General features: G+C 37.4%; 2 protein-coding genes across 3 annotated transcripts in view; both read right to left on the reverse strand.

Annotated features, from left to right (window-relative positions):
* The window catches only part of LOC146458735 (uncharacterized), a 257,490-nt gene that overhangs the window by 14,336 nt on the left and 225,606 nt on the right, over nucleotides 1-17,548 (reverse strand). The window lies entirely within an intron of this gene.
* LOC146458736 (uncharacterized) overlaps nucleotides 13,635-17,548 on the reverse strand; it is a 256,692-nt gene continuing 252,778 nt past the window's right edge. For both annotated transcript variants that reach the window (XM_085090344.1, XM_085090345.1), the window contains exons 2-4: nucleotides 16,163-16,252; nucleotides 15,742-15,829; nucleotides 13,635-14,201 (exon numbers count right to left, since the gene is read on the reverse strand). In XM_085090344.1, the coding sequence (XP_084946470.1) occupies nucleotides 13,816-14,201; nucleotides 15,742-15,829; nucleotides 16,163-16,231 (543 nt within the window). In that variant the 5' untranslated portion in view covers nucleotides 16,232-16,252 and the 3' untranslated portion in view covers nucleotides 13,635-13,815. The remainder of the gene's footprint in view (nucleotides 14,202-15,741; nucleotides 15,830-16,162; nucleotides 16,253-17,548) is intronic.

The following is a 17,548-nucleotide window of genomic DNA, read 5'->3' on the forward strand; positions in this document are numbered from 1 at the left end:
TAGTCCTTATACACCCTGATTAGTTTGCTCACGTTTCAACATAGCTCAGTATAACAGCTTAGTTTTTAGTTCTTATACATCCTGATTAGTTGTCTAACGTCTCAACATAGCCCAGTATAACAATTTAGTTTTTAGTCCTTATACACCCTGATTAGTTTGCTAACCTTTCAACATAGCTCAGTATAACAGCTTAGTTTTAAGTCCTTATACACCCTGATTAGTTTGCTAACGTTTCAACACAGCTCAGTAAAACAGCTTGGTTTTTAGTCCTTATACACCCTGATTAGTTTGCTAACGTTTCAACACACTTCAGTAAAACAGCTTAGTTTTTAGTCCTTATAGAACCTGATTAGTTTGCTAACGTTTCAACACAGCTCAGTAGATCAGCTTAGTTTTTAGTCCTTATACACCCTGATTAGTTTGCTAACGTTTCAACACAGCTCAGTATAACAGCTTAGTTTTTAGTTCTTATACACCCTGATTAGTTTGCTAACGTTTCAACACGCTCAGTATAACAGCTTAGTTTTTAGTCCTTATACACCCTGATTAGTTTGCTAACGTTTAAACATAGCTCAGTATAACAGCTTAGTTTTTAGTTCTTATACACCCTGATTAGTTGTCTAACGTCTCAACATAGCCCAGTATAACAGTTTAGTTTTTAGTCCTTATACACTCTGATTAGTTTGCTAACGTTTTAACACAGCTCAGTATAACAGCTTAGTTTTTAGTTCTTATACACCCTGATTAGTTTGCTAACGTTTCAACACAGCTCAGTAAAACAGCTTAGTTTTTAGTCCTTATACAACCTGATTAGTTTGCTAACGTTTCAACACAGCTCAGTATAACAGCTTAGTTTTTAGTCCTTATACACCCTGATTAGTTTGCTAACGTTTCAACACAGCTCAGTATAACAGCTTAGTTTTTAGTTCTTATACACCCTGATTAGTTTGCTAACGTTTCAACACGCTCAGTATAACAGCTTAGTTTTTAGTCCTTATACACCTTGATTAGTTTGCTAACGTTTCAACATAGCTCAGTATAACAGCTTAGTTTTTAGTTCTTATACACCCTGATTAGTTGTCTAACGTCTCAACATAGCCCAGTATAACAGTTTAGTTTTTAGTCCTTATACACCTTGATTAGTTTGCTAACGTTTTAACACAGCTCAGTATAACAGCTTAGTTTTTAGTTCCTATACACCCTGATTAGTTGTCTAACGTCTCAACATAGCTCAGTATAACAGTTTAGTTTTTACTCCTTATACACCCTGATTAGTTTGCTAACGTTTAAACATAGCTCAGTATAACAGCTTAGTTTTTAGTCCTTATACACCCTGATTAGTTTGCTAACGTTTCAACACAGCTCAGTATAACAGCTTAGTTTTTAGTCCCTATACAACCTGATTAGTTTGCTAACGTTTCAACACAGCTCAGTAGATCAGCTTAGTTTTTAGTCCTTATACACCCTGATTAGTTTGCTAACGTTTTAACACAGCTCAGTATAACAGCTTAGTTTTTAGTTCTTATACACCCTGATTAGTTTGCTGACGTTTCAACACAGCTCAATAAAACAGCTTAGTTTTTAGTCCTTATACAACCTGATTAGTTTGCTAACGTTTCAACACAGCTCAGTAGATCAGCTTAGTTTTTAGTCTTTATACAACCTGATTAGTTTGCTAACGTTTCAACACAGCTCAGTATAACAGCTTAGTTTTTAGTTCTTATACACCCTGATTAGTTTGCTAACGTTTCAACACGCTCAGTATAACAGCTTAGTTTTTAGTCCTTATACACCCTGATTAGTTTGCTAACGTTTCAACATAGCTCAGTATAACAGCTTAGTTTTTAGTTCTTATATACCCTGATTAGTTGTCTAACGTCTCAACATAGCCCAGTATAACAGTTTAGTTTTTAGTCCTTATACACCCTGATTAGTTTGCTAACGTTTTAACACAGCTCAGTATAACAGCTTAGTTTTTAGTTCCTATACACCCTGATTAGTTGTCTAACGTATCAACATAGCTCAGTATAACAGTTTAGTTTTTACTCCTTATACACCCTGATTAGTTTGCTAACGTTTAAACATAGCTCAGTATAACAGCTTAGTTTTTAGTCCTTATACACCCTGATTAGTTTGCTAACGTTTCAAAACAGCTCAGTATAACAGCTTAGTTTTTAGTTCCTATACACCCTGATTAGTTGTCTAACGTCTCAACATAGCTCAGTATAACAGTTTAGTTTTTACTCCTTATACACCCTGATTAGTTTGCTAACGTTTAAACATAGCTCAGTATAACAGCTTAGTTTTTAGTCCTTATATACCCTGATTAGTTTGCTAACGTTTCAACACAGCTCAGTATAACAGCTTAGTTTTTAGTCCCTATACAACCTGATTAGTTTGCTAACGTTTCAACACAGCTCAGTAGATCAGCTTAGTTTTTAGTCCTTATACACCCTGATTAGTTTGCTAACGTTTCAACACAGCTCAGTATAACAGCTTAGTTTTTAGTTCTTATACACCCTGATTAGTTTGCTTACGTTTCAACAAGCTCAGTATAACAGCTTAGTTTTTAGTCCTTATACACCCTGATTAGTTTGCTAACGTTTCAACATAGCTCAGTATAACAGCTTAGTTTTTAGTTCTTATACACCCTGATTAGTTGTCTAACGTCTCAACATAGCCCAGTATAACAGTTTAGTTTTTAGTCCTTATACACCCTGATTAGTTTGCTAACGTTTCAACATAGCTCAGTATAAGAGCTTAGTTTTAAGTCCTTATATACCCTGATTAGTTTGCTAACGTTTCAACACAGCTCAGTAAAACAGCTTAGTTTTTAATCCTTATACCACCTGATTAGTTTGGTAACGTTTCAACACAGCTCAGTAGATCAGCTTAGTTTTTAGTCCTTATACACCCTGATTAGTTTGCTAACGTTTTAACACAGCTTAGTATAACAGCTTAGTTTTTAGTTCTTATACACCCTGATTAGTTTGCTAACGTTTCAACACAGCTCAGTAAAACAGCTTAGTTTTTTGTCCTTATACAACCTGATTAGTTTGCTAACGTTTCAACACAGCTCAGTATAACAGCTTAGTTTTAAGTCCTTATACACCCTGATTTGTTTGCTAACGTTTCAACACAGCTCAGTAGAACAGCTTAGTTTTTAGTCCTTATACAACCTGATTAGTTTGCTAAAGGTTCAACACAGCTCAGTAAAACAGCTTAGTTTTTAGTTCTTATACACCCTGATTAGTTTGCTAACCTTTCAACACAGCTCAGTGTAACAAATTAGTTTTTAGTCCTTAAACACCCTGATTAGTTTGCTAACGTTTAACAACAGCTCAGTAGAACAGCTTAGTTTTTAGTCCTTATACAACCTGATTAGTTTGCTAAAGGTTCAACACACCTCAGTATAACAGCTTAGTTTTTAGTTCTTATACACCCTGATTAGTTTTCTAACGTTTTAACATAGCTCAGTATAACAGCTTAGTTTTTAGTCCTTATACACCCTGATTAGTTTGCTAACGGTTCAACACAGCTCAGTATAACAGCTTAGCTTTTAGTCCTTATACACCCTGATTAGCTTGCTAACGTATCAACATAGCTCAGTATAACAGCTTAATTTTTAGTCCTTATACACCCTGATTAGTTTGCTAACGTTTTAACATAGATCAGTATAACAGCTTCGTTTTTAGTCCTTATACACCCTGATTAGTTTGCTAACGTTGCAACACAGCTTAGTATAACAGCTTAGTTTTTAGTTCTTATACACCCTGATTAGTTTGCTAACGTTTTAACACAGCTCAGTATAACAGCTTAGTTTTTAGTTCTTATACACCCTGATTAGTTTGCTAACGTTTCAACATAGTTCAGTATATCAGCTTAGTTTTTAGTTCTTATACACCCTAATTAGTTTGCTAACGTTTCAACACAGCTTAGTATAACAGCTTAGTTTTTAGTTCTTATACACCCTGATTAGTTTGCTAACGTTTCAACACAGCTCAGTAAAACAGCTTAGTTTTTTGTCCTTATACAACCTGATTAGTTTGCTAACGTTTCAACACAGCTCAGTATAACAGCTTAGTTTTAAGTCCTTATACACCCTGATTTGTTTGCTAACGTTTCAACACAGCTCAGTAGAACAGCTTAGTTTTTAGTCCTTATACAACCTGATTAGTTTGCTAAAGGTTCAACACAGCTCAGTAAAACAGCTTAGTTTTTAGTTCTTATACACCCTGATTAGTTTGCTAACCTTTCAACACAGCTCAGTGTAACAAATTAGTTTTTAGTCCTTAAACACCCTGATTAGTTTGCTAACGTTTAACAACAGCTCAGTAGAACAGCTTAGTTTTTAGTCCTTATACAACCTGATTAGTTTGCTAAAGGTTCAACACACCTCAGTATAACAGCTTAGTTTTTAGTTCTTATACACCCTGATTAGTTTTCTAACGTTTTAACATAGCTCAGTATAACAGCTTAGTTTTTAGTCCTTATACACCCTGATTAGTTTGCTAACGGTTCAACACAGCTCAGTATAACAGCTTAGCTTTTAGTCCTTATACACCCTGATTAGCTTGCTAACGTATCAACATAGCTCAGTATAACAGCTTAATTTTTAGTCCTTATACACCCTGATTAGTTTGCTAACGTTTTAACATAGATCAGTATAACAGCTTCGTTTTTAGTCCTTATACACCCTGATTAGTTTGCTAACGTTGCAACACAGCTTAGTATAACAGCTTAGTTTTTAGTTCTTATACACCCTGATTAGTTTGCTAACGTTTTAACACAGCTCAGTATAACAGCTTAGTTTTTAGTTCTTATACACCCTGATTAGTTTGCTAACGTTTCAACATAGTTCAGTATATCAGCTTAGTTTTTAGTTCTTATACACCCTAATTAGTTTGCTAACGTTTCAACACAGCTTAGTATAACAGCTTAGTTTTTAGTTCTTATACACCCTGATTAGTTTTCTAACGTTTCAACACAGCTCAGTATAACAGATTAGTTTTTAGTTCTTATACACCCTGATTAGTTTGCTAACGTTTCAACACAGATTAGTATAACAGCTTAGTTTTTAGTTCTTATACACCCTGATTAGTTTGCTAACGTTTCAACACACATCAGTATAACAGCTTAGTTTTTAGTTCTTATACGCCCTGATTAGTTTGCTAACCTTTCAACACAGCTCAGTGAAACAGCTTAGATTTTAGTCCTTATACACCCTGATTAGTTTTTTAACCATTCAACATAGCTCAGTGTAACAGCTTAGTGCTTAGTCCTTACACACCCTGATTAGTTTGCTAACGTTTAAACATAGCTCAGTATAACAGCTTAGTTTTTAGTCCTTATACAACCTGACTAGTTTGCTAACGTTTCAACACAGCTCAGTAGAAGAGCTTAGTTTTTAGTCCTTATACACCCTGATTAGTTTGCTAACGTTTTAACACAGCTCAGTATAACAGCTTAGTTTTTAGTTCTTATACACCCTGATTAGTTTGCTAACGTTTCAACACAGCTTAGTATAACAGCTTAGTTGTTAGTTCTTATACCCCCTGATTAGTTTGCTAACGTTTCAACATAGCTCAGTATAACAGCTTAGTTTTTAGTTCTTACACACCCTTATTAGTGTGCTAACGTTTCAACACAGCTCAGTATAACAGCTTAGTTTTTAGTTCTTATACACCCTGATTAGTTTGCTAACGTTTCAACACAGCACAGTATAACAGCTTAGTTTTTAGTTCTTATACACTGTGATTAGTTTGCTAACGTTTCAACGCATCTCAGTATAACAGCTTAGTTTTAAGTCCTTATACACCGTGATTAGTTTGCTAACGTCTCAACACAGCTCAGTATAACAGCTTAGTTTTTAGTCCTTATACACCCTGATTAGTTTGCTAACGTTACAACATAACTCAGTATAACAGCTGAGTTTTTAGTTCTTATACACCCTGATTAGTTTTTTAACGTTTCAACATAGCTCAGTGTAACAGATTAGTTTTTAGTCCTTATACACCCTGATTACTTTTCTAACGTTTCAACATAGCTCAGTATAACAGCTTAGTTTTTAGTCCTTATACAACGTGATTAGTTTGCTAACGTTTCAACACAGCTCAGTAGAACAGCTTAGTTTTTAGTCCTTTTACACCCTGATTAGTTTGCTAACGTTTTAACACAGCTCAGTATAACAGCTTAGTTTTTAGTTCTTATACACCCTGATTAGTTTGCTAACGTTTTAACATAGCTCAGTGTAACAGTTTAGTTTTTAGTCCTTATACACCCTGATTACTTTTCTAACGTGTCAACATAGCTCAGTATAACAGCTTAGTTTTTAGTCCTTATACGCCCTGATTAGTTTGCTAACGGTTCAACACAGCTCAGTATAACAGCTTAGTTTTTAGTCCTTTTACACCCTGATTAGTTTGCTAACGTTTTAACACAGCTCAGTATAACAGCTTAGTTTTTAGTTCTTATACACCCTGATTAGTTTGCTAACGTTTTAACATAGCTCAGTGTAACAGTTTAGTTTTTAGTCCTTATAACCCTGATTAGTTTTTTAACGATTCAACATAGCTCAGTGTAACAGTTTAGTTTTTAGTCCTTATACACCCTGATTAGTTTGCTAACGTTTCAACATAGCTCAGTATAACAGCTTAGTTTTTAGTCCTGATACAACCTGATTAGTTTGCTAACGTTTCAACACAGCTCAGTAGAACAGCTTAGTTTTTAGTCCTTATACACCCTGATTAGTTTGCTAAGGTTTTAACACTGCTCAGTATAACAGCTTAGGTTTTAGTTCTTATACACCCTGATTAGTTTGCTAACGTATCAACATAGCTCAGTATAACAGCTTAGTTTTTAATCCCTATACACCCTGATTAGTTTGCTAACTTTTCAACATAGCTCAGTATAACAGCTTAGTTTTTAGTTCTTATACACCCTGATTAGTTTGCTAACGTTTCAACACAGCTTAGTATAACAGCTTAGTTTTTAGTTCTTATACACCCTGATTAGTTTGCTAACGTTTCAACACAGCTCAGTAAAACAGCTTAGTTTTTAGTCCTTATACACCCTGATTAGTTTGCTAACTTTTCAACATAGCTCAGTATAACAGCTTAGTTTTTAGTTTATATACACCCTGATTAGTTTGCTAACGTTTCAACATAGCTCAGTATAACAGCTGAGTTTTTAGTTCTTATACACCCTGATTAGTTTTTTAACGTTTCAACATAGCTCAGTGTAACAGTTTCGTTTTTAGTCCTTATACACCCTGATTAGTTTGCTAACTTTTCAACACAGCTCAGTATAACAGCTTAGTTTTTAGTTCTTATACACCCTGATTAGTTTGCTAACGTTTTAACACAGCTCAGTATAACAGCTTAGTTTTTAGTTCTTATACACCCTGATTTGTTTGCTAACTTTTCAACACAGCTCAGTATAACAGCTTAGTTTTTAGTTCTTATACACCCTGATTAGTTTGCTAACTTTTCAACACAGCTCAGTATAACAGCTTAGTTTTTAGTTCTTATACACCCTGATTAGTTTTTTAACGTTTCAACATAGCTCAGTGTAACAGCTCAGTTTTAAGTCTTTATACACCCTGATTAGTTTTCTAACGTTGCAACACACCTCAGTATAACAGCTTAGTTTTTAGTTCTTATACACCCTGATTAGTTTTTCTAACGTTTCAACACAGTTCAGTATAACAGCTTAGTTTTTAGTCCTTATACACCCTGATTAGTTTGCTAACGTTTCAACACAGCTCAGTATAACAGCTTAGATTTTAGTCCTTATACAGCCTGATTAGTTTGCTAACGTTTCAACACAGCTCAGTATAACAGCTTAGTTTTTAGTCCTTATACACCCTGATTAGTTTTTTAACGTTTCAACATAGCTCAGTGTAACAGGTTAGTTTTTAGTCCTTATACACCCTGATTAGTTTGCTAACGTTTCAACACAGCTCAGTATAACAGCTTAGTTTTTAGTCCTTATACTCCCTGATTAGTTTGCTAACTTTTCAACATAGCTCAGTAGAACAGCTTCGTTTTTAATCCTTATACACCCTGATTAGTTTGCTAACGTTTCAACACTCCTCAGTAGAACAGCTTCGTTTTTAATCCTTATACACCCTGATTAGTTTGCTAACGTTTTAACAGAGCTCAGTATAACAGCTTAGTTTTTAGTTCTTATACACCCTGATTAGTTTGCTAACGTTTCAACACAGCTCAGTATAACAGCTTAGTTTTTAGTCCTTATACACCCTGATTAGTGTGCTAACTTTTCATCATAGCTCAGTATAACAGGTTAGTTTTTAGTCCTTATACACCCTAATTAGTTTGCTAACTTTTTAACCTAGCTCAGTATAACAGCTTAGTTTTTAGTCCTTATACACCCTGATTAGTTTGCTAACTTTTCAACATAGCTCAGTATAACAGCTTAGTTTTTAGTCCTTATACACCCTGATTAGTTTGCTAACGTTGCAACACACCTCAGTAATACAGCTTAGTTTTTAGTTCTTATACACTCTGATTAGTTTGCTAACGTTTTAACACAGCTCAGTATAACAGCTTAGTTTTTAGTCCTTATTCACCCTGATTAGTTTTCTAACGTTTCAACATAGCTCAATGTAACAGCTTAGATTTTAGTCCTTATACAACCTGATTAGTTTGCTAACGTTTTAACATAGCTCAGTATAACAGCTTAGTTTTTGTCTTTATAAGAGACTGGAAAGTTAATCAGCCGCTGAAAATTGCCGCTGATTAACAACACTTAGCTCGACGGGCAAGGTAGAATAGATGAGAGAAACCGACTTGATGTTCGTTGACATATTTTAATATATCAAACACGATGAAGAGTTTTCCATCGATTTCCAAACACCGAGAAGTGTGTTGAAAAAACGAGGCGAAGGCGGGCTTTTTAACTGTCTTCGCAGACACTCTTTAGAGTCTTTGATATAGCTTCTAAAACAATTAACAATTCTTAAAAAAATTGAAAGCAAACTTTCACCAGATTTTATGAACTGTAATCACATTTCAAAACCTCCTTCATGATAGTGATTTCTTTGATTTTCTCCTCCTGCTGAATTGTTAATGAGTTTAAGAAGATTATAAGTGACAGCAGGCTAACTTTAGCTGTCTTCAACTACTAAGACATCGGTTGTTATACAACCTTTGCTTCGAATGATTCACTTATGCTTTGGTTTAAAACTGAACAATTACTTGACGGAGGCGATGTGTTATCCAGCACAATGTAGCAAATTATTATTTTATTTGTACCTTAAGTTGGCGCTTATTTTGTAACCTTGTATTTAAGTGCAATTTACTTTTGCGCCATGTTATATGTGCTTCGCAGGCGAAGGTCATGTCCCTTTTGTACTCCGTTTAATCTCACCGACCGTAACCCAGAAATTGGTGACTTCAGTTCCATATTAACAAACGAAAAACAAAACAACAACAAGCAAAACAAACACAAAAAGAAATGATGCTTTATCAGTAGCAAACATTCCGTTTCCCAAAAATTTCTGAAAACTCCATACGCAGACGGTAAAAATACCCATGGCAGTTCTAGCTCAAATAAGACCTTTAGACTACCTGGGCAACGCGCGGGGATGGTCCAGGAAATTACGGTTTTTTTTTAATTAAGGACGGTGCCTATTAATAGAAAGGTAGTTTTGTATTTTAACATCGCCTCCTGAAATCAACTTTTCTCGCATATTCATAAACTATGCAATACATCCTATGTGTTAGTAAGCACTGGCCCTTTTTCAAAGTTTTGAAACCACCAGGACTGTTAACGGTTGGAAAAGAGCATGGCCTTATGTGTCTTTTATTCTCTATACGGTATTTTATATACATATATTTTTCTACTTCTCATCAAGGTATGCTATTGATTATGACCTGTAGTAATTAAGACCCAGGAGGTGATATGAATGGAAACTCATATATTTAATGGCTATCTTATTGCTCCTGTATGACCTGAACATTTTCACCACTCAGTCGGGTTTTCTGGTAATATCTGTATTGTTTTAACGAAAAATATGTTATCTAATTTTAACACATCTTGGGGTCGTTGTCAGTGTACACAAAAACAAGAAGAGATGTAGTACTGACTATACCCACAATAGCTCAATAGCTCTATTAGAGCGGTTTCCAATTGAGTGTCGTAAAACCAAACCCAAAGTAATAATACTCTGGCCAATCGCAACAGATGTAAACAACACAACGAGCCAATCAGAATTCGAAGCAAATACATGTAACCGGCGCCAAGCGCGGGAAAACGCGTGCGGCCAAAACACGATTGGTTTTGGTTTGGATTTTCATTGGTTGAGAAAGGGGCGCGAGTTTTGTTAACCAATCACATAGCGTAGTAATGTAAAACCAAAGCAAACGCGAAATTGCTTTCGATACTCAACTGAAAACCGCTCTAGTGTCTGAAACCACGGTCAAACGTACAAATTGTTTAAAGCAGCTGACTTTGCTAGTGTATATTGGCTAGGTTGGTTCGTGATTATCCCCCTGTCAGCTTACCAGAAAGCAAAATGGTTTGTTTTCGTGATAATAAGAATCACACGGACTAGCCATGTCTGCAGGTCAAATCATCCGACACGGAAGGGTCACAGTCAAGATAAAAAAATGTAGAACGTCAAAGAAAAAGCTATTCGGCCGTCCCGTTTAATAATACATTCCAACAAAATAAAAAGCAACAATTACTGGAAAAGCATAAGCTGCGTCCAAAAATTTACAAAAAAAAAAACCAAATATATACAATCACTATAAATAAAAGTTTGCTGAGACAGGAAAACAGTAGACCTACTGAGTAGAACCTAGAAAAAGTAAGATTTGTTCACGATTAGAACGACCTTTCCACGCGTGAATCGCAGTACACGGCTTTGAAACATTGATCCACAGGGCCTTTCACATGCTATTTATCCAGCACAATGGATGTTCTGCCAGGTTGTCATTCTATTCCACACTTCCACCCTTTAGAGAAGCGTGTTTGCCACACTATTCCACTCTTCCCCACCAAGAGAAGAGTAGAATTAAGTAAAGAATGACAAGAGTTTGGTGGTTCCGCCGGAAATGAGTGATATAATCCCTAATTTGACATACTATTCCACACTTCTGCACATAGAGAAGTGTAGAACTAAGCAGATAACACCGTGTTTTAGTTTTTAAGATGGACGACGCGAATTGGTCTGCAGTCTACACGCGCTAAGTCGTACTGTCGCTCCAGTTAAATTTGCTTATCAAGAAAGCCGTGCGTAAACGTCAGAGAAAGAGACTAGACTAAGGATAAACCAGACTTCCGCTGGTAGTGGGGTGCCTAGATACTCTCCTCCCCATACTGACCAGGATGATTAACCTACCCCTAGAATCCAGTGTGTTCCCTGAAATCTGGGAACAAGCGGATATTCGTCCTTGATTAAAGAAGTCGGGACTAGAAGTAGCATTTACTGGTAAAAAAACCTCCGTCCTATCAGTAACCTATCTTTCACTTCGAAACTCACGGAGAGAGTCGTCTTTAACCAAATGCACAATCACGTGCAGTTCACAATCTGTACGACCCTAAAGCACACTCCGCTTATCGATCGTAAATTCCACAGCACACAAACAGCCCTCCTAAATGTGAAGCATGATATTCTTATGAATATGAACAAGCAGCATGTCACCTTACTTGTGTTATTAGATCTGAGTGCCACATTCGATACCGTAGATCACAATATTCTGCTTGACCGACTGCACTCTAGTTTTGGAATATCAGGACCAGTGCTGTAATAGTTTTCATCTAACCTTAATAATCACACTCAGTTTATTTCAGTAAACGGAGCAACATCCAAACACTTTGATCTGCAGCACGGTTTACCATAAGGGTCGTGCCTTGGCCCTCTGTTGTTTGTCATCAAGCAAACTATTTAGTGTACTGGAGCATCATCTGCTAGACATACATGCTTATGCGGTCTCTACATCTCTTTTAAACCAGACTCAAGCGCTGAGCAATCAAAAGCGCTAACAGCTTTGGAAAACTGCATTGATGACATCAAGCAATGGATGCTCGCTGACAAGCTTAAGCTCAACGACGATAACACGGAGTTTATTATTATCGACTACAGGCAGCAACTTGAGAAAGTCACCTTCAATACCCTCTATGTCGGTAATACCTACGTGACCTCACTGAGCAAAGCCAAGAACTTGAGCAGCGCTGGTTTGACGCGCAGAGGAATCTTAACACGCATGTAATAAAATGTTGCCAGGCAGTGTTCCCTACTTGTTTAACATCAGACGTATTAGGAAATTTCTCAATCGCGAAACTGTCCAGATATTAGTGTTAATGCTTTTGTAGTGAGCCGTTTAGACTATTGCAACAGCCTTTCATATGGTCTATCTGCCACCCAGCTGAACAAACTTCAGCGAGTTCAGAACGTAGCTGCCAGACTTATATGTAAGACTACTCGCCTTGATTACATTACGCCTGGCCTTTCTGAGTTTCATTGAATTAACTTCAAGATCCTACAAATCACATATCAAGCTCTGCATGGCCTAGCACCTGATTACATCAACTTATTACTGTCAAACCCTTGTCTTGCTACAACTTAAGATCTTATGGCAAACGATTCCTCCAGCGCCGACCAACGATTAGGATCTCAGCGACCTTAGGAGACCGCCCATTCGCATTAGCAGCACCCACGCTATGGAATGAGCTTCCCACGGAGATACGCCATGCCAACTCAATTTTAACTTTTAAGAAATTCCTTAAGACTTTTACATTCTAAAAAACGTTGTATTAGTTTTATTAGCAATAAGTACCAATGATTGTAAATTTAAGAAGTGAGCATTGTTAATTACTGTAATATGTATTTTTCCTTTATTTGTATCATTGTCATGCGCGGGTGAGCATTTCTGTATGAAACCCGCGCACTAGAAATTAAATTAAATTAAATTTAAATTTAAGTAGAGTATTGCATTGTTAGCAGTGTAGGTAACCTGTATTGTAAGCATTGTAAGTATTGTATTGTAAGTAAAATACCGTGTTAATGGTGTAAGTAGCCCGTATTATAAGTAATGTAAGTATTGATTCTTGCAAATAAATAAATCAAACAACAACAACAAAAGATTACCCACGTCACCTTTATCCCCCACCCCCCGAATTACATTTTGAACTCGGCAGATTTAACCAACTTTCCAGAGTTCAAAGAACTCAAATGAAACTCATTTTGTTCTCTGCTGGAAGAATTTTGTTTTGTACTGTAATAATGACGCAACTCTCAGGGATTAATTTTATAATGGACTGTAGACTGTTAACTACGAAATTCTTCCAAGATTTTCTGTGGTTCCTTTGCCGGCGCGGGAATTGACAACATTTCGGTCAGTCATTTACTATTAGCTAACAGGAACTCGTTGGTTAACTCGAAGCAATTTTACTTTTTCCCTTGGTTCAAATCTACCCCAATGACAACTCAAACTCTATTTTAAAAACATCGGTAGGTAAACCTCAAAATTTCAAATCAAATTAGTGGAATAACAGCCTTGTGGAGGAAACTGGAGAAATGCAGTTTTAGTGCTCTCCCTTGATATATAGGTTCTATTTTACAGAGAGTATAAAATAATCCACAAAGTTCTGGTTTCATCCCTCTTTATTTTAACATCAAACCGAGTATTACAGCCATGTTTCTAGCGAGTGACCTGAGATCTTTTTTGAATGAAAAATATCTGCTATAAAACAGCGTAACCACAACTACTCAAGCAACGTTTCATAGCCCCTTAAATTATGGTGCACTTGCAATTGCCATCTCAACTTGTGGTCGTATCATGAAACGACTTAAATATAAAATGCACCAAAATAAGCTTTGGGCCCTGGTCTCCCGACCGGTTTAAGGTTGGCGGGCCCCTCAGGACTCGGGCCCGGATTACGTTTGACGCGCCCCTTAGGACTCGGGACCGGTTTCAAATAGATGGTGTCACCAGCTTTTAGATTGAACACCCCTCCCGCATACAGAAGAGATTGCCCCCCTCCTGCTGCTGGCGACTGAATAAAGGTTACCATACGGCTGCTCACAAATACACCGACTCTCGCTTGGTTCTTGGAGACAATCCTTGCGTAGATGTAGTACCGTCCTTCTATGGGCACAGTCAGTTTCCCGTCGCTAAACGCCATGCCGCCTGCAAGGTGGCTGTCAGCGGAACTGGGAGACCAGCCTTTGATCACTAGAAGACAACATGAAGATATCCAGGCATGCATTTCTCAAACGTTATCAAAACTTCTGTGGCTTTGAAAGTGTCCCGAAAAGCTTCCAAAACCATCTTTTTGTTTTGTTTTTGTTTTTTGTTATTTCTCCATTCCGAAACTGAAATTGTATCTTTTTTCCCCGGCTCGATAATTCAGAATTGAGTTTTGGGGGTCTTTAATTTAATGACGACAGCCACCCAGGTTTTTGACTTACCGCTCAAGTTTTAAAACTCAAAAGCCCCAGAAGAAGATTGCTAAATCTGGAACTGTTACAACTTAAGAATTAAGGATTTGGGCTTAACTTAGCGTGGAATTACACATAAAATGCATAGCAACCGAGGATAAAAATCTCTTGATTTGAATGAGATGTCTTGTGTGAGTTCCCAGAAACATTACTACTCAACGCGTACGTACTGTAGCGCGAATAACCATGCGAAACCAATAGGCCATTTCTGAGTTGCTGTGAACCTTACTTTGAAAGCGAGGCTCAGTATTCGTGAAACTTTTTACATGAAAATTTCTTTTGCTTGCATATGAATGAAAACTGATTCTCACTGACAAAATAACTTTGCACTTAGCCTCTCTTTCATAATGAGGTTCAAATCGACTCGGAAATGGTCTATTTGGAGTCCTAACACATCGTATATAGCTTACTATAAATAAATTAGAGGCATGATAAAAAAACTCAGGTCTACCAAAGTGACCATCCAATTAAATGGAATGGCCACAATTTTGATTATTCCATTTCAGCGATTCAAAGAGAACAAAAATCTTGTACCCAGAGTCCTCAGGTCTTTGGTCAGCGGTTAGTCCCAGGAGAGACTCTGGATAATTCGAAAAAAAATATAAGTTTTTGATTGGCTGCCCTGTAACAGCTTGCATTGATTTACAGCAGAAATCTTGCGGTACCCCAGAGTCTCTTCTGGCGACTAACCACTGGCCAAAGAGCCTGAAGACGCCGGGTACGAGATTTAGAGAGCAAAAGCTAACAGTCTAAATTCCGGTTCTGAATCAGTAATTTGGGGACGCAAACTAAACAGGTACTAAAAAGAGAGACAAATTGAAAATATTTAAAACTGCCTAAAATATGTAATAATCGAGTGATAATCGCCAAAAAAAACCATATAAAACTGATAAGATTATATAATCATAATGAGCAGAGGGAATAACCCTTGCAGCCATCATCCGCCAGTAAACTTACATCACATTTACGAATCTTGTTTAGAAGACTAGAACACTAAAGCTCTGTTCGTATTGAGGATGAGCTTTTAAGCTCCCTTTTCTATAGCCAACTTGAAAAGATCGCCAAAACATCCGGAGACAGGAAGAGCCTTCGCTTCTTATTTACTTTCGGTAGCTGGAAAACGTAACCGCGTAGAATCCCAAAATATTTTTGGGCCTCAAACGTTCTCGGAACGTTTGAAAATGACATCAGGATCATTTTGCTCGCGGGGATGGGGATTGATCTGCTTGGTACTGTAATTGATTAAAAATCGTAAGGAAAGGTGCATAATTTACCTGTGTCTGTAGAATCAATTTTAGGTCCGTATGGGGAACTCTCGATGTGAGCTGATGGCTTGGGAGTATAAACTGGCACCATTTGATTCTGCGGCGGAGGAGATGAAAAAAAAATTAGAGCATTCACTGGTTCGTCGTTATCAAAGGATTTTGTATGGTATGTTCTGGTCACTGTGGTTTTACTGCCTCAGTCGATCGACGATTGGAGCCTAAATATATTTTAATTTGTATTTTGTAAATTTAATGCCCTTTTTTCATATTTGCCTATCGAAATCGCGAAAATAAAACCCATAAAGCCCCGCGAAATACACGCGAAATTAAGTACCAATAAGGTAGCTGTAAAGACTATAAAAAGTGTTTGGTACTTTTCGATCTGTCTTTTGTTAGTCGAATATCCGTCAGTCTATAATTGGCCTCTTACTTGCGCTTGCCCTTGGCAGAAATTACAGCTGAAGCAAGCCAGAGCAGCAAAGATAACAATGAACTTCATCTTGAAAGCGCTCAATCGACTCTGAAATAAGAACATAAGAAAATCCCTATCATACAAGAAATCATTAAATGTTTATTGATTACTTAATAAGGAAACTTAGCAAAAATAAGAACAACCTTTTTACCTAAGCGTACATCATGAATACTATGTAAGGCTCAAACTTAGCGGGTGTACTCCCCCTGTTCTTTATGCGGGCAACAATTAGGTTAATGCCGAGCCCGATGGCGATTTTAGGTTGAAACAAATGGCAGGCGGACAGACAAATCTGGCTTACACAGAAGCCAGAACAAACAATCCGAGACATTGCAAAAGGACATTTGTCCTATAATGGCCTGAGTGTGTTGGGCACACTAATGTAGTAAAACAATAGCCGCCAGGTGAAAACACATTAATTACGCCATGAATGTCAAGTGCAAGTCAGGCAAATACAAAATGCAAAATAGCCTGCAAAGTCTCTGTATGTACATGTATTGCATCATTAAAAGGTCCGCGCCATGTAAATAATTTGTAACTTTGCCGTAAAGGATCAGTATGGCTACGTGGCATTTGACATTTACAAGCAGCGCCCAACTACTCGGGGGGCACACCCACTAACTTTATAGCCCTCAAAACAGCCCCTCGAATACTACGAAGAAATTTGTAGTTGCCTAAACTGTTAAGATGGACTCCATCGGGTAAATGGAGGTCTCTTTTGGAGTTCCAGAAACCTCTATGTCGCCAGTAATAGCAAAAAGGCAACTGCTCAAGCACTACTTTAAGATACAGGTGGAGTTTGCCCACCTTACAATTACACTCACCTGCGTCACGCGTACGCCGACGTAGTACCTGCCCTACCACAACAAATTCAACTGAGTATGCCTCGTACAATTCCCGAACCAAATTTTCGAGCTCTGAACCGACGGTCTGTGGCGAGAGGTTTACCAGGTCGTTGGAGCCAAGCTCCAAAATAATAACCTCTGGGGCTATTTGGCGCACGACTTCTAAGTCAAACTTACGAAATTTCTTAATTGTGCGCCTCCAACCCCATGAAAATGAATATCAGCAATAGTATGAAGGTTAACAAAAGCATGCAGGTGCCTCTTTTTCTGCACGAACGCCGCAAGCCGGTGAACGAAGGAGTGCCCCATTATTAAAACGCTCTGTTTAGCCATGGATTTAGAAAAATAGGAGGACTTGAACGGCCGCTTAAGCAAAAGCCTAACTGTAGCCAAACAATGAGGAAAAAGAGGACGATCCTAAATAAAGGTAAACTTGCCTGAGTCCGAAGAATGAAAAGTAACGTAAGCTTCGAAAGCTTGAAACACTTGAGCTCTCACG

This window comes from Pavona decussata, unplaced genomic scaffold, assembly GCF_977016875.1.
Source record: "Pavona decussata unplaced genomic scaffold, jaPavDecu1.1 SCAFFOLD_229, whole genome shotgun sequence".
Taxonomy (NCBI): Eukaryota; Metazoa; Cnidaria; class Anthozoa; order Scleractinia; family Agariciidae; genus Pavona; species Pavona decussata.